This window comes from Dreissena polymorpha, chromosome 2, assembly GCF_020536995.1.
Source record: "Dreissena polymorpha isolate Duluth1 chromosome 2, UMN_Dpol_1.0, whole genome shotgun sequence".
In the NCBI taxonomy this organism is placed as follows: domain Eukaryota; kingdom Metazoa; phylum Mollusca; class Bivalvia; order Myida; family Dreissenidae; genus Dreissena; species Dreissena polymorpha.
The window spans coordinates 131763075-131777203 of NC_068356.1; the positions used below are offsets into that span (position 1 = coordinate 131763075).

A 14129-nucleotide genomic window follows, 5' to 3' on the forward strand; every position below is an offset into this window, starting at 1 on the left:
CTATGACAGAAATGTTTGAGTTATTGGACATCTCCAGATATCGAGATTTCCAATATCAGGAATCTGGAAAAAATTAATTACAACAGAGACTCTCAGAAAACATATTGACAACATATATACTTATAATTTTTTACAATAATTATTATTACTTTTGATATAACACATTAAATGAAAATACAAAATATTATAAGATTTTAAGTGTAGGCCAATTTTTGTAATGTTTCCTATCATCTCCCTCGAATCAAATATATCTTTTGAAGAGTGTATACTAAACTGAAGCTACATGTAAGTTAATGAGTTGAATTCACATTAGTCTGAAGCTACACAGGTCCCATATAGCAAAAGGCCCATTTTTGACACGCCACTGCGCAATTTATTATAGTTATTCACAACAACTTTAAATTTCATTCATAAATACCTTTTCAATGACTGTGGTCATTGAGATGCAATTCACAAAACAATCATAATACAAAAAAAACAATTGCACTGTCGGTTTAATCAATATATTAACTGTTTCTATTTTTCTGACACCTTGACTTTCTTAATTAATTCCTCTCTTGCCAAAATGTACCTAAGCAAAGATTTTTTGGCAAGAAACAGACATTATACATGAAAAGTAAAATGAGCGACTAATCAATCAGTCAAGAGTATATTCCCATCACTTGAAAGCCTGTGAATTGGTTAAATATTCCACTGACTCCCAGGATATAGTGAAAATCGACCAACACCCAAGAAAATGAGAGCTTTAATCAATACCATTGCCAACAGGTCTGCACATTCTACAATCTTAGACATTCCATAACATTTTTGTCTGCATCAACTTTGAATTTGATCATCAAATTGTGATCACAAGCAATTACAAAAACAACCATACATTTCATGCAGTGTGTTCTAAGCTGTTTGAAATTGGGTTTTAATTTGGTTTAAGGTTTTAAGGTACCTGGCCAGGATTTCGATCTTGAATTTGATTTAATAGATTTCTATCAAGCAATTGCATTACCCTTGATTCATAACCATACAACATCGTCTTGTATCTATTAGCAAGACTATACAATCAATACATAAAATTATAGTATACAAGCCATATATAATACAGGTTTAATCAATGATGTTATTCCACATTAGACATGCAAATCAATAATCTCATACTTTTTTTATGAAGTATAAAGTGTTTAGTGAATACCAGAACACACCTTACGAGGCATTAATGAATAATTCATTGCTGGCTGACATCTGGAATGATTACACACCAAATACAAACATATATTACGTGCACATTTCCAAACAGTCACTTATTCGTGAGCTATCACGTCATTTCATTTATAATATGCATTGGAATTGTCAATAGTGTTAAAATAACCTGAACTAAATCACTGGTCTACTGTATACATGCGATACTGTTGCAGTTATATATGATTAAAATATCAATATAGTATTTAAGGTCGTGGATCAGTACAAATTGTGTTCTGTTAAAGCACAATAACTTATAATATACAACATTTAAATATTACATGGGTTCAGTTCAGCGCAATTCAATTATTGAAAAAAATTCAATAATAAGATGCTTAGTCTTTAAATTAATTGTTAAATTTGTTCAGGAAACAAAATAATCCTAGCAGGACTTAAAATACTAAGAAGGCAATGTCATAAATCACATACACTGTTTTAATGTTCTTGTATTAATTTCCTGAAGGTCACACAAGATAATAGAAAACTATGAGTTTAACAACACTACTAAGACTTCTTTAGAAAGAAACATTAATTATTATAACAGCATTTTCTGTAGCTTTAAAAAGTTTACTAGCATGGAGTGTACTGACTAGACATGATAATGTGGTGCAGATCCAAAAATAGAGAAGCAACATCTGAACTATTGAAACAAGAACTATATTTTCTTAAAACAACAACTTAATATGACCGGTATTATGTTCACGACAAAATATGTATTGGTATACTACCATCTATAAATCACTTAATTGCTCCATAATTTATTGTACTTCAAAAACTGAAACAAATAAATAAGCCTCGACTACTGAAAGTTGGCCTGGATAGCTTTGTATTAACTATTTTATGTGATCACAGTCATTATGTCTTTTGTTACACCAGCTGCTATACTGGGTATCCAGTATCTGAAAGCATACACCACTTTGTTCTATCAGATGAAGTAATCATTGAAATAAACAAACAACTACCATTGTAAAGAAATGTGGCTAAACATGTACTCTTGATCACGGGTGCAATCTGATACATCAACAGGAAGAAGTGCCCTACAAATGGATGTTTGCCACTTTGAAAATGGGGACTAGCTGTACACCAGTAAAAAATAACAGTCAACAATAATTAGGTTTTATTCAAAACATGAATGCATTTTTCCCTTGACATTTTTTTCCATCTTTTGTATTATAATGACTGATTTTCTGCAAAAATTACTTGTTATCTTTGATTGACCAAGCTTGTCCAGGAAAAGTATGGTTTGATTAACAGACCTCTATACATGTATATAAATATGACCCAAAACAGGGAAAATTAAAATAAACAACAAATACAATAGAAATGTTGCTGACAGCAACATCATAGTCTGAAGCTGGTCACACTTACCTCAGGTGTGGAATGTTGAGTGATGAGAAATGAGTTGATGAAATCTGTATGGTTCCCAGTGTTTGTGGGTGTTGACTGCTTTGAGGCTGCTGAAATTACAATCAGAAAACCATTATTGCTGGGTTTTAATAATATATGTTCTCTGATGTGACCATCTAATACAAAGTTGTTATGTTAATACTATTTTAAAACATTATACAATTCTGTCTTCTTTAAAAAATACTATTTTTATCTTTTAAATCAAGCACAGCTATTGATGTATTTACTATTTAAGACAAAAAAGCTACATAGGGTGGCCAAGGAAAACCAAAACTAATTTTTTGTGTTCATATGGAGTTAATATAACTTCTTAATATGTAATCATTCTTTTAGATCTACCGTAATAACTCTATGTTCTCGGACACTCTAAGTTTTCGGACACCTTTTTTTTAGCAAAAATAATTATTTTTCGTGACTCTTAATTTTCGAACAAACGAGTTTTCGTCCATAATTAATGCCTCTAAGTATTCGGACAGTATATTTTACAGCGCTTTTTTACCAAATTTCAGTCCTGTTTTCGATATCTAATGACACTTTGATCATGGGGTTTTACAACCAGATTAACATTATATAACATGGCAGGTGCATGCCTGGGGGCAACAGACCATTACATTTGCGTTTTGGGTAAATAACCTTGTAAACCGGTATTTAACAATGGTTTCCCCGATATCATAAGCGTTATGACAATTACCAGGGGTAGTGCCAATTAACAGTTCAATTATTAGTGCTGCAACAATACGCCAAAAAGCGTATTGCGATATATTGTCAGCTCAAAAACCCGTATTGCAATATATCGCAATATATTGCTTACTTGTACCAAAATTATGACTGGCCAATTACCCGATAATCCCGTATATTCCAGTTTTAAAGCAAATTCTGGTAAATGTTTACTATAAAAATGCTCAAGAATAACACAAAACACAAACATTCACCAATTTTCTTACATATCAAATACATTTTGGCATTTGTTACTATTTAAAGATGTGATGAAATAACTTCCAATCGGGCGTTTTTTTTTCCCACTGAGCATGCGTAAATCGCCTGACGTGATGTTCCCGTTTTATACAACACAAATACACGCACACTTTGCACGCGACGTTCTACATGTCTGTATAATTTTTGCGCGCTTTCGCTTTTTATTGAGAAAAAGAATAAAGCACTTTTTTTATTGTCGCGTTAGCATTACATTTCGGAAGCATGTTTCCGAAATTCGGATTACAAATTTAATAATGCTCATTTCAGAATCGAAAGAAACATTTAGTTGTGCGTAATTAATTCAACGATAATTCGTTTAAAAGCATAGAATTGATGCTCCCATGTAACAACGCTACTCTGTATAATAGACTTTTTAGAATGCCATTTGTACGTAACAATTTATTTTTACAAAATACCGCTTTGTTTTGTTTACCTTGATATCATTATTTTGGATGGCTTTTCTGAACGAAATGTAGACGCATGTTTGTAAAATTTTCGTACCGGTATGACGAAAATCGTATCGCAATACAATATGCGGATTGCGTATTGCGATATATACCGATATACCGGTATATTGTTGCAGCACTATCAATTATCTACCGCAATGGTACTACCCGTTCTCAGTAAAATAACTATGACAAATACTAAACGCTTCAAAGTGTGATGCACCCTATTGCAAGTTTTACGAACAATGGAAGGTGTTAGACAACAACTATCGGAATTGAACAAATAAAGAACTCATAGTTTGCTTTTTTTATTGCGTTCATTACAGGTTCATACTAGCGAGTATCAGTACATCACATGCTCATTGAACTCGTTGGTCAAAGAACAACCTTGTAGTAACTTTCTGTCAAATAAATTAAGCATTTAAAATTATTTAAAATGCAGTGCAAACATATATAACTGTAATTTATACTATACGGCATGGTATTTTACAAGCGCGTGCTATTACCGTAAGTCGTCATTGTGTACACCGATCTTTCATTCTATACATAGATGCTGACGTCACTACGTTATTGTCAGTAAGACCGGTGTGACACAATGCCGATCTTTCAGATAACATAGTGACGTCACCATCTATGTATAGAATGGGTAGTCGTTGATACAATTGACGCTATTTTCAGACACCTCAATTTTCGACTCTAAGTTTTCGGACACCTGCATTTTGTGAATATTTTTCGTGTCTAAGTTTTCGGACACGAAAAAAATTAATTATTTTTCAGTGTCCGAAAATATAGAGTAATTACGGTAAAAAGTTTTTAATTGATCCACATTTTAATATATCTACGTTTTAATGCAAATAATTGTCTTTTATAACTCAAATCTCTGATATTCATCCCATGCCTCTCTATGTCACTACCATCAATATCCAAGGACCACAATGGAAATAAGAGATTAAGTTCTCTTTTTCGTGTAATCCTTGGTATAATGTTATTGGTTTTACTATTTTATCATGTATGTAGATATGTTTTATCATGTTGTATCATTATACTGAAATAAATCTATCTATCTGTTAGTAGGGCAGAACTAGATCTGTTTGTTCGTGTATAAGTTTATTGTGTTTCATTTTTAACTGAGCAAGAATCCCGAATTAACTGGCTCTGTATTATACAGTGTCAAATAAGTATTGTGACAAAATATCTATAACACCATGTGATACACCAAATTAAGACTGCTGAAGCAAAAATCATCTTCATATAAACAAAAGTGAATTATGTATCAATTGGTTACATTGGAAGTCAATAAAATGTGCTAAACCAAACTTCAACTGACCTTGAACTTCAAGGATTTGCTGCACACCAGCACAGAAGTCCTGGAAGCTGACCTTGCCCTTGCCCTCAGGGTCAAGGAGGTGGATGATACCCACAGTCTCCTGAAAGGGTAATGGTGTAAGTTAAAACTTAAAGAAGGTAGTGATATGACAGGTAGTGCTAAGCTGGCCCTTCATGAACAAAAGTAGTACAGATCCGTTCCTGTCAATACAGAGCGCGATTGTCCACTTTGTAGGCTGCTAACAGTACAGAATAATGCTTGTGGCATTATCTACATCAGGGATTTCAACAGTTTTTTAAAACCAGGAGTCAAATGACCATGTGCTCAAAATTTTCAGGGGTCAAACAAACTTTTCAGGGGTCAAAATACTAAAAACCAGATATTTTGTTTATAGATATGAGTTGATTGCTCTACAAATATTTCTTTATATAACTTTTAGTATATCTTGCTTAACTAAAAACCAACTTTTTGTATAATAAAACATAAATTTTATGTTAGTTTCATGGTAAAATTTGCATCAAAATGATGCAAGGAAGATAATTTGAAGGAGTCAAAAGTGACAAAATTGCAAAATGCTTGCATCAAAAAGCAGGATTTTGCTTCAATTGAAATCCTTGTACATGTAAGAATTCAACAAATTAAGGGGAATTCTTAGTCTTTCACTCATTCATAATATTTCAAAGCAATAAATTACCATAAAAATGTATTGAATTCAACAGATTATCTTTATTTTTGTGTTGACCAAGTTACATAAGGTGATGGAGGAACTCAAAAGGACGCTTCACCTTGATATTTCACTATCAATATGTTTCTATTTCAGGCATTGGCTTATTTGGATAAAAGGGGTTAATTAAAAATCTTTTGAACCCTTTCCATAAGGTATTTATCACTAACACTGATTTGCAAGATTTTTTGTGTGCATGCTTTAATATTGTATTAGTACACAACTCTGAAAAATTAAAGTATATTGAGTACTAAGATTACTTAAAATCAAGGCATGTTATTCAACAACTAGCAACTAGCAGCTCTTTTGATGCTTTTTATGCCCATGCATTGTAAATACAACCCAAGAACTAGCATTAGTCAAATAATCACACTATTACAAACTGAAACAGATTAAAGTGTTCATATGAATTGCAAGGCATGTTACAACTTAGCTGATTTTACATTCTTATTGTACTATAATTCTAAAGAGCTTACAGCACTTTAATTGATCTTTTAAGATTTAGAGATTGACAATAATATTGTAATCAAAACTGGTATACAGACTTAAACCGCTGTTAAATCGCACTATGACCTCCTAACATGAAGACAAAATGCTTGTAGTAACTTCTTTGCTTAATCATATGGCTTTTCATTTGCAACGTCTAAAGCTTATTATCTTATCACTCAATCTGTTTGAAAACTAGGATAAGACCAATCTGTGATACATGTAGATTTACCACACAGAAACAAACTACAAGTTTAAATTAATCTTAAAATCAGCAGTGAAGGTACATTTCCCTTCACATAAAAATAAATCATTAGGGATAAATAAGAATATAAGAAAAAAGCAGAGGTTTGCAATATTACATATTTTCTTAAATATTCATTAATACCAATCAATTAGTTAACAGGGCTGATTCTTACCTCAGTTGTGGCTTTAGCATGATATTTAATAAAACATATACAAGTTATTTGATTTCATTAACCTGACCAACCCTAATTTTGGGGACTCTTAGCCTTGCTGTGGTTATGGGTCAGTAAAAAGTCTGTTTTTTGTGAACAGCTTCAATTGCTTTAAAATATTTATAAGCTGTCATGAGTACTATGCATATGTTGGACATGACTATTGAACATTTTGGTAGAAAGAACCTGTTAGAAACTTATTAATATAATTTATTAAAAAATATCATTCAAAACTTAATGCGTAATGACTCATAACATTAGTTTGTTAATATTTGAAATACTAATTTCATTTCCTAAATTGTTTTTTTTTGTGGTAATATATTTTGTTTTTATATTTTAAAAATACCTGTAAAACAGTTCAGCAATACCTGACGCAATCTCATTTTGGCCAATTTATTTATTTGTGTTTATTATAAAAGCAATTAACATAACACATCATTATTTTGCAGAAATATAAGCGGTGGCCACATGATTTTCCTTCAAAAGTAATTTACTTATAAACAAATATTAAAGCATTTGTTTAATTGACTTTGAGATAAAATAGCTCAAGCACATACATATACTTACTTTGGTAACCTTATGAAAACATGTATCAGGAACATAAATAAAAATGTCATTCTACCAACTATAACTTACTCTGCATTATGAGAAACAAAACATTTTGAAACACATAGAAAGTGCAGATTTTTTTAAGTTTGCAAATGCAGTTCTATGGAGTATTTAATTTAAATTTAGTTCCAACCTGTGACTAATTTGTAGATGATAATCGGATCTGATTGAACTGGTTATGTTTATTCACATATATATCAATGAAACATTACCTTAACAGGTTGGGTAACAGTGTTTTCATTACGGCCAGGGTAAGAAGATGTTCAAAGAAACATGCCCCTGGCAAGTGGATGTCAAATCATAAAGTAAACCCCAAAAATGATTAATGTTATTATAAATGCATCGTCAATTACTATTCGTCATTGAAAACTGTTTTGGTTGCACAAATAAATATCACATCTAAGATGACATATCTAATCAATTCAACACAAGAAAACACAAATAATTTAATGCAAATATCAATTAACGTTACCCCACCCATCAATGCAAAAACGTAAACAAACATGAAATTGACATAAAATGTTGATTTAAACAAAATATCAATACCTCTTCGTTATCAGCTCCAAAATGTTCTTTGGCTAAGCTTTTCAGATGATCTACAGTTATAAATCCAGTTCCTTCAGTATCACAAACATCAAAAACTCCTTTTATTTTCTCGGTGAAATCCACCTCCATTACGTCCATTTACAACATTAATTTACCTGCATAACACCATTAACCGGAAGCTATGTTTTACAAAAAATAGTGCGCCAGACTCATCCACGCGTGCTCAAACATCATACGAATTAACAAATAAAAAAAAAGAAATCATCATATATTATGTTCTATGTTTTTCACATGCTCAAAGCATTACAACATGTTCAACAAGTCATTGTTTTATCTTCTCTGTTTGACTGTTTTTCTCGCGCATTTATTCACCGGGTTGACAGGTGTCAATTTACCTGGGGCCTACTTATTGATTAGCGTTGACTGTTTGCAAAGGAATGCATTTTCATGCGTTTTTTTAATGACGATGACAAATACTTCGTAAAGAGAAGCAAATTTATCCACCCATCTGTTCGTTCGTCAAAATATCTATAAATAATGTTTATTTATAGATCTTTGTTAAGTTCGTTCATTTCTTAATTAATTTGTTCATTCGTTCAACCATTAATCAATCACTCATTCATTGAACTCCTTTTTTTGTAGGAACTGAAACCATGCATCTCATTTATTTTTACGTAAATTTAGATACAGTTACCACGCAACGGAATGTATACGCATACTTTAGGATATGTATATATAACCAAAGATCTATAATACACTATATATAGGTCTTTGGTATAACTAAAGTAAAATAAATGTTGTAAAATTTTAGATGCATGTTGTAATAACAAAGATCTATGGTAATAATAATATAAATGCGTAATAAAAAATTAATAAAGGATATTTAGTTGATGCATGACATAACCGTGACATTAAAACGCACTGTATAATAATGCAAAACTGTGATATCTGTAGCGATTTAGATTGTTAGTATATTACTTACATTTTAATTTCAACGATGGCAGCGAACACACATCGAAAATTATCAATTCCGTAGCTGAATATACGGAATATCGGACATGTCGATTCGAGAGTAAAATGCTATTACAGAGAAATAAAAACACATTTATTTAAATTTGGTTCTTTGTGCTTCACTAGATTTACTAGCATTTCGAATTTATTGTGTCAATCTAAATTTAATTGTATAAATCGACACATTATAGTTTTCAATGCAAAGTTAAAGCATACAAACATTACATACGTTGATAATAAGTAATAATATTCGCACCTTTTCTAATTGATGCCGATAAAAGTAAGCTTTTCGTCATTGTCGCCATGATTGCAATATAATTATAATGATAGGAAATCGGCTTCAATCCCTAATTAGATCAATCCGTCCCGCTAATCCGTGTATTATCACTTCATTACAATGGACTAGTTAATGCATGGGCATGTAATAAAAAGGGCAGTGTTACTATCAACCCATAAAAATGGAATAGTTAACTGGCATGCTCCTTTAAATGACTCCCTCTACTCACCGCGTTTTATCGCTTACAGTTATACTATAAAGACATAGGCAAATAACCAGCGTATTGTTTTCCCAAATCAAAATTTAATTCCGACGATTATTAATGAGTATACAGAATACACTGTATATGCGAGTTAATTTGTGAAAAAATAGACATTTCATAACCGTATATGCACTATATAGTATATACTATGTGCAATTATACTCACATATATATTTTAATTATACACCTATCGTTAGAAAAGCATATTGAAAAAGTTTGATACAATCAAATCAGAACAAAACAGTACTTAATTTGTAATATAATAATCCAAAACACTTCTTACTTTATGGATATGTTTGTATGTATTTTTTGCTTTGATTTTTCTTCCATTGCGTCTGATATAAGCTAATAGGCTATGTGATAATGTGAATGTAAAACTATTTTAAATTCCTGATGACTGGTTTCCCATCTCTTGCTGCAACCACTAATGGTGTGAAATCCACACAATTGTAAACTCATAATTGATGCAGTTGTTGCCCTTTAGCGAATACTGTCACGGGCGAATATATTTTTTTGAATATATTGTTTTATAAACAGTGTTCTAGTTAAAGCAAATGTAAACGAGTGAATAATTGTAATGGAACATACAATTGTGTGAACTGAATGGCTTAATCAGAAGGCTTTATGAAGGTATAACGCCGAAAAGTCTTTCTTGATGTTTAGGAAATACCTACTTAACATTCCATCTCCTCCCTAGTGGGATCTAAGCCATCAAACTCATGCCAACATCTGAATCGGTCGTTCGCAGCATGCCGTGCTTTTTCCCCATGAAAGTCTAATATCCCTCATCTCAATGGTTATTGGGGCGCCTCAATGTGGTTTTTAGTCGACTTCTAAGAGTTAATTATAATATTTAGTGATGGTAAACATTTTTATGGAATTAGGTGTCATTCGCTCAGTAAGGAAGACTGGAAGTTCCAGTAAGTTCTCAGTAAGGAAGTTTCTTTCACTGTTTACCTCCCACTGCATTTACAAGTAAAATACCTCCAGATCTTTAAGGATTTTAAGATCGTTAGTTTTTATTTTATGATCTTGATTTTAGTGATCTTTGTATAGATAGTTTACAATCGAAAATGGAAACGAAAAAAATACCAAATGTTCTTAGTCGCTGACTTTTGACCCCACGGATCTCCACTGTTCTGCGCAGATGATGTTAAGGTTTTGCAATACAACTGCCACAACTCATGACATCCACGTATTTTAACCAACCATAATAATTCTTTGCAAGTTTCATGATGAATGGATTACAAATATGATTTCTAGAGTGTTCCAATGTTGTACGAAAGCCAGATAAGGAAAATTGTCCTGCCTTAAGATAGCCATTTGTTTAAATTAACTGGGCCCATATCTTACTCGGCGGAGAAATAATGAGAACAAATGTTAAGACAAAAGTGTTTTTAGTATAAGTTATAAAATGTGTCCTCTAGAGTGTTCAGACGTCTGTACTTTAATTCGACCTTGTGATTTTTTTTCACACCACGTGACCAAGCATTATACTCAGTTGAGATATCACGAGGAAACATGTTATGAGCAAGTTTGGGCAACACACGTTGCCTCAAGAGTATTAACATTTTTTTTTAAATTTGACCTTGTAATCTATATATTTTGTTTTTAATTCCATAATGACCTGGTTTTAAAATAATTAAAAATAGCAATGCGACAAATTTACTTTACAATTTGCTGACTTTTCGGTCAAAAATATTACCTCTATAGTGTAAATAATTTTTCAATATAGACATATAAATACAATCGCCCCTCCTTGTGGCGGCAATGTTTCGTGATGACTGGACGAAAAATATTACTGCTGAAGTGTTAACAATATTTCCGCTTGGCCATAAAAAAACTACAACGCCAAATAGCGGCCATGTTTTTCAACAGACTAAAATCATTTTCGAACTTGACCGTTGTATCATAAGAACAATTGTCTTAAGCAAGTTTCACGATGCTTGCACCACATGTATCATCTCTAGAGTATCAAAAAAGAGTATTGGCTTCACGATTGTACTGAAGACCATAATCTTGATGGTGATGCACATGCGCTGGATCCCCAGCTGGTCTTCAGCTGATGGAAGGCTGCTCGTGCTTTACCGATGCGGGTTCTATCGTCCGTTCCTGCATGATAGCCCCAAATGCTGATGAGATATGGAAGCTGTCCACCTCCTCCAGCGCCTCGCCTTGGACTGTGATGGGTATGTCATTGGATGCATCGGTCTTGAAAACTCTTTTGATGTTGAGACCCAGTTTAACTTAGTTACTCGCTACCATGTTTGTCGATCTCGGCATCTGTTGTTGGGTGTGTGAGAGAAGAGTTAGATCGTCGGCAAAGTCGATGTCTTTCAACTGTTTAAAGAGTGTCCACTGGATTCCGTTCCGCTTCTGATCCGTGGAGGACTTCATGACATGCCCAGCATAAACAGAAAGGTGAGAGTAAGCAGCATTTCCTCACTCCGGTTCTCATTTCGAAGGCGTGGGTGAGCTGTCTTACATGAACTATTCTGCACGTCATCCCTTCATAAGACTACATGATGATGTTGGTGATCTTTCCTGGCACTAAGTTGTGTCTCAGTAGTCTCCAGAGGGACTCCCGGTGAACACTTTCAAAGCCCTAGTCATAGTTGATGAAGTTGACACACAGGGATTGTTCCAGCCATATAAGTAAAATTGAGGGTATATTGCGTAATTCATTCGGTTCAGCAGGATACGATTAATCACCTTTTCTAGGATGGACAACAGCGTGTTTCCTCGGTAGTTGGAGCAGGAACTGAGGTCGCCTTTCTTGGGGAGCTTGATGAGGTATCCCTCTTTCCACTCCATTTGAATTCTTCGTCTTTCCATATCTTGCTGAAGAGCGGGAAGAGTAGCTCCGCACTGGTCTCGACGTCAGACTTTAGCGCTTTTGTCGGTATGCTGTCAGGTCCTGCAGATTTGCCGTTCTTCAATTGCTTGATGGCGCTGCCGATCTCTTCCTTCGTAGGCGCTCCACTTGATTTGCATATCGCTTGTAGGTGACGGAATCTCAGTTTGGTTTGCAGGAGCTGGCCCGTTGAGTAGTTCATGGAAGTGATCAATTCACATCTTCTCCTGCATTTCGTTGTTTGTTAATACTCCTCCATTTTTGTCCCTTTCTGATCTCTCTGGCTTGGCGAACCTTCCGGATAATCTCTTTGTGATTGAGTACAAATCCTAAGTTCTGTTCTGATAGGCTGCCTCTTCCGCCTCTGTTACGAGCGTCTCTAAGTAGCTCCGCTTGCCCGCTCTGATAACTTCGTTTGACGCTCCTATTTGCTTCAGTGTACTCTTCTTGTGTTTTCACTTTTGTGGCTCGTGCTCTGCCGTTGTTAACACTTTTGTATCGTTTGTCGTATGTTTCTCTTTGGTCTGTATAATGGTTGACAGTCTGTTGTGAAAAATGTCATTCTCGTCCGCTTCACTGTCGTTCGTCGGGGCGTAGCTCTGGATTATGTCCACGTTGGTCCTCTTTTTCTTTGTAAGAGGCCGTCAAGATCTGTGCTCCATGTTCCTCCCACCCGTCGAGCGCTCTCTGTGCCGCCTTGGAAAGCATATGATAGACACCCTGAATTGGCCAACTCGTGAAACACGCAAAACAAATTTCCGTCTCATCATGCTCTATAAAATTATCCACTATGTAATTGCCATCACTCCTCCTAATAATCTTCGTGTTCCTGTCGACCGAAAGATCCAGACTCAGCAGTAATTATTGCTTAAGACACATACAAACCTAAAAGACTCTTATAAATTCTCATTCTATATCAGAACAGTTATAAAATGGAACTCACATATATACGCGGCAGCCACTGTAGAAGTTTTAAAAACCCTTACTCCGATGGTCCCCCTTATCCACCTGTAAATACTTACAATGTAAATAATTTTGATTTTACACCCAACTGAGCACGATTGTACAGTGTTCACCCCTTAACCGAAAGGCGTCGGCACAAAATCTTCTATTTAGAAGGAGCTCTGTATCAAAAGAAAACAACAAGAAGAAGAAGATCATCTAATTTTGTCTCCGATTGCTTATACAAGCATACACAGTTGCGATTTTTATTTGCTTTATCAAATCCAGTGCATTGGCATTTTAAAATTGATTTACATGATGTACGGAGTAAGTGTGTGAACGTAGTTACGTCCAACCAATACAGCTCGATTGGTCATTGTCGGCTCGGGTACAACTTACATGTACCCGGGTACTCTTGAATATACTTACATGTACCCCGGGTACTCTTGAATATTCTTACATGTACCCCGGGTACGGTAAAAATACTAAAACGTACCCGCGTAATTTAACGCTAAAACGGTCGTTGTCGGCTATTTCTTTTTTGAATAAATTTTATTCACATTTATGTCAAATTT

At 34.0% G+C, this 14129-nt stretch overlaps 1 protein-coding gene across 5 annotated transcripts in view; it reads right to left on the reverse strand.

The window, feature by feature from the left end:
• Positions 1–8511, reverse strand: part of LOC127869012 (rab11 family-interacting protein 4A-like) — a 52132-nt gene extending 43621 nt beyond the window's left edge. For 2 of the 5 annotated variants that reach the window (XR_008044366.1, XM_052411263.1), the window contains exons 1-3: positions 8209–8511; positions 5386–5485; positions 2599–2687 (exon numbers count right to left, since the gene is read on the reverse strand). Coding sequence is in view for 4 of the 5 variants with exons in the window: in XM_052411263.1 (XP_052267223.1) it covers positions 2599–2687; positions 5386–5485; positions 8209–8346 (327 nt within the window). In the remaining variant the exon portion in view is untranslated. The remainder of the gene's footprint in view (positions 1–2598; positions 2688–5385; positions 5486–8208) is intronic. The other 3 variants (XM_052411264.1, XM_052411265.1, XM_052411266.1) reach the window with 3 other exon arrangements.
• Positions 8512–14129: the final 5618 nt, after the last annotated feature.